Genomic DNA, 2064 nt, shown 5'->3' with positions numbered 1-2064 from the left:
CTTTTGTTTTTTAGTGTATTTTCACTTTCTGGAGAGTTCCGAAACATTAATGTGAGGGAAGAAGAGAAACTTGAACTTCAGAAGCTCATGGAAAGAGTCCCTATTCCTATCAAGGTTTGTTGTCTATATATCCATTTACCTACATTTAACCTTATTTCAAAATTATTATTACTGTGGTCTTATGCTTATCCAATTTACATTACAGGAAAGTATGGAGGAACCAAGTGCAAAAATTAATGTGCTCCTTCAAGCTTACATCTCCCAGTTGAAGTTGGAGGGATTTGCCCTTATGTCAGACATGGTGTATGTCACACAATCTGCTGGCCGTCTCCTAAGAGCCATTTTTGAAATTGTTCTACACAGAGGCTGGGCTCAACTTGCAGACAAAACACTGTCTCTCTGCAAAATGGTTGATCGAAGAATGTGGCAGTCCATGTCACCTCTTAGGCAGTTCCGAAAAATGCCAGAAGAAGTTGTGAAGAAAATAGAAAAGAAAAATTTCCCCTGGGAAAGACTTTATGACTTGGGACCTAACGAAATTGGTGAACTCATCAGAGTACCTCGTCTGGGAAAAACAATCCACAAGTACATTCATCAGTTCCCTAAGTTGGAGCTTTCAACTCATATCCAGCCCATCACAAGGTCGACTCTGAGAGTGGAACTTACCATAACTCCTGATTTCCAGTGGGATGAAAAGTTACATGGGGCATCTGAAGCATTCTGGATTCTTGTAGAAGATGTTGATTCAGAGGTTGTCCTTCATCATGAGTATTTCCTCCTCAAATCAAAGTTTGCTGCTGATGAGCATCTAGTCAAGTTCTTTGTCCCAGTGTTTGAGCCCTTACCCCCACAATACTTCCTCCGTATTGTGTCAGACCGCTGGATTGGAGCCGAAACTCAACTCCCCGTGTCATTCCGCCATTTAATACTTCCGGAGAAGAATGTACCTCCCACTGAACTCCTTGACTTGCAACCTCTTCCAGTGTCTGCTTTGCGCACTCCAGAGTTGGAAGCTGTCTACCAAGAGAAATTCAAGCAGTTCAACCCAATCCAAACTCAGGTGTTCAATGCAGTGTACAACAGTGATGACAACATTTTCATTGGTGCTCCTACTGGTTCAGGTTTGTAACCCAACAACTTTTGTTGCCTATTTCACCTAACTATGAATCCAACTAACTGTGTGTTTTTTTTAACTTTGCAGGCAAGACGACCATTGCGGAGTTCGCCGTGCTCCGCATGTTCCAGCAGCACCCGGAGGGCCGGTGCGTGTACGTGGTCGCCAAGGAGTCGCTGGCCGAGATCGTGTTCGCCGACTGGCACAACAAGTTCGGGCTGACGCTGGGCAAGAAGGTGGTGATGCTGACCGGCGAGACGGGCACGGACCTCAAGCTGCTGGCCAAGGGGCAGGTGATCGTGGCCACGGCCGAGAAGTGGGACGTGCTGTCGCGGCGTTGGAAGCAGCGCAAGAACGTGCAGAACGTGCACCTGTTCGTGGTGGACGAGCTGCAGCTCATCGGCGGCGAGGACGGCCCCGTGCTGGAGGTGGTGTGCTCGCGCATGCGGTACATCTCGTCGCAGATCGAGCGCCAGATCCGGATCGTGGCGCTGTCCACGTCGCTCGCCGACTCCAGGGACGTGGCCCAGTGGCTCGGCTGCAGCTCCAACTGCACCTTCAACTTCCACCCCAGCGTGCGGCCGCTGCCGCTCGAGCTGCACATCCAAGGGTTCAACGTGACGCACAACGCGTCGCGCATCCTCGCCATGGCCAAGCCCGTCTACAACTCCATCGTCAAGCACAGCCCGGACAAGCCCGTGCTCGTGTTCGTGCCCAGCCGCAAGCAGGCGCGCCTCACGGCCATCGACATCCTCACGTATGCCGCCGCCGAGAAGACCCCCAACCGATTCTTCCACGCCGACGTGGACGACATCCAGCCCTTCCTGGAGCGGATGCAGGACAAGGTAAGAAAAGGTGTCAGCGTCTTGAACCTCACACTAGCCCACCTAGGGGTCTGAAAGTCTGAAATTTTCCCAGAAATTTTTAGAAAATTTTCCAGAAAAAAATTG

The 2064-nt window shown here is 50.3% G+C and overlaps 1 protein-coding gene across 1 annotated transcript; it reads left to right on the top strand.

Annotated features, from left to right (window-relative positions):
- Positions 1–6: 6 nt before the first annotated feature.
- LOC127752203 (putative U5 small nuclear ribonucleoprotein 200 kDa helicase) lies at positions 7–1959 on the top strand (the record flags this gene model as incomplete). Its single annotated transcript, XM_052276931.1, is given in 3 exon segments — positions 7–114; positions 206–1121; positions 1202–1959. Coding segments are annotated over 3 exon segments (1701 nt in total), but the record flags the coding sequence as incomplete, so codon positions are not given.
- Between the last annotated feature and the right edge of the window lie 105 nt (positions 1960–2064).

The sequence above is a fragment of the Frankliniella occidentalis genome, unplaced genomic scaffold (genome assembly GCF_000697945.3).
Source record: "Frankliniella occidentalis isolate FOCC.00 unplaced genomic scaffold, Focc_3.1 Scaffold5082, whole genome shotgun sequence".
Taxonomy (NCBI): Eukaryota; Metazoa; Arthropoda; class Insecta; order Thysanoptera; family Thripidae; genus Frankliniella; species Frankliniella occidentalis.
The sequence above is the reverse complement of the archived record's forward strand: the minus strand, read 5'-3'. Positions and strand labels throughout refer to the sequence as shown.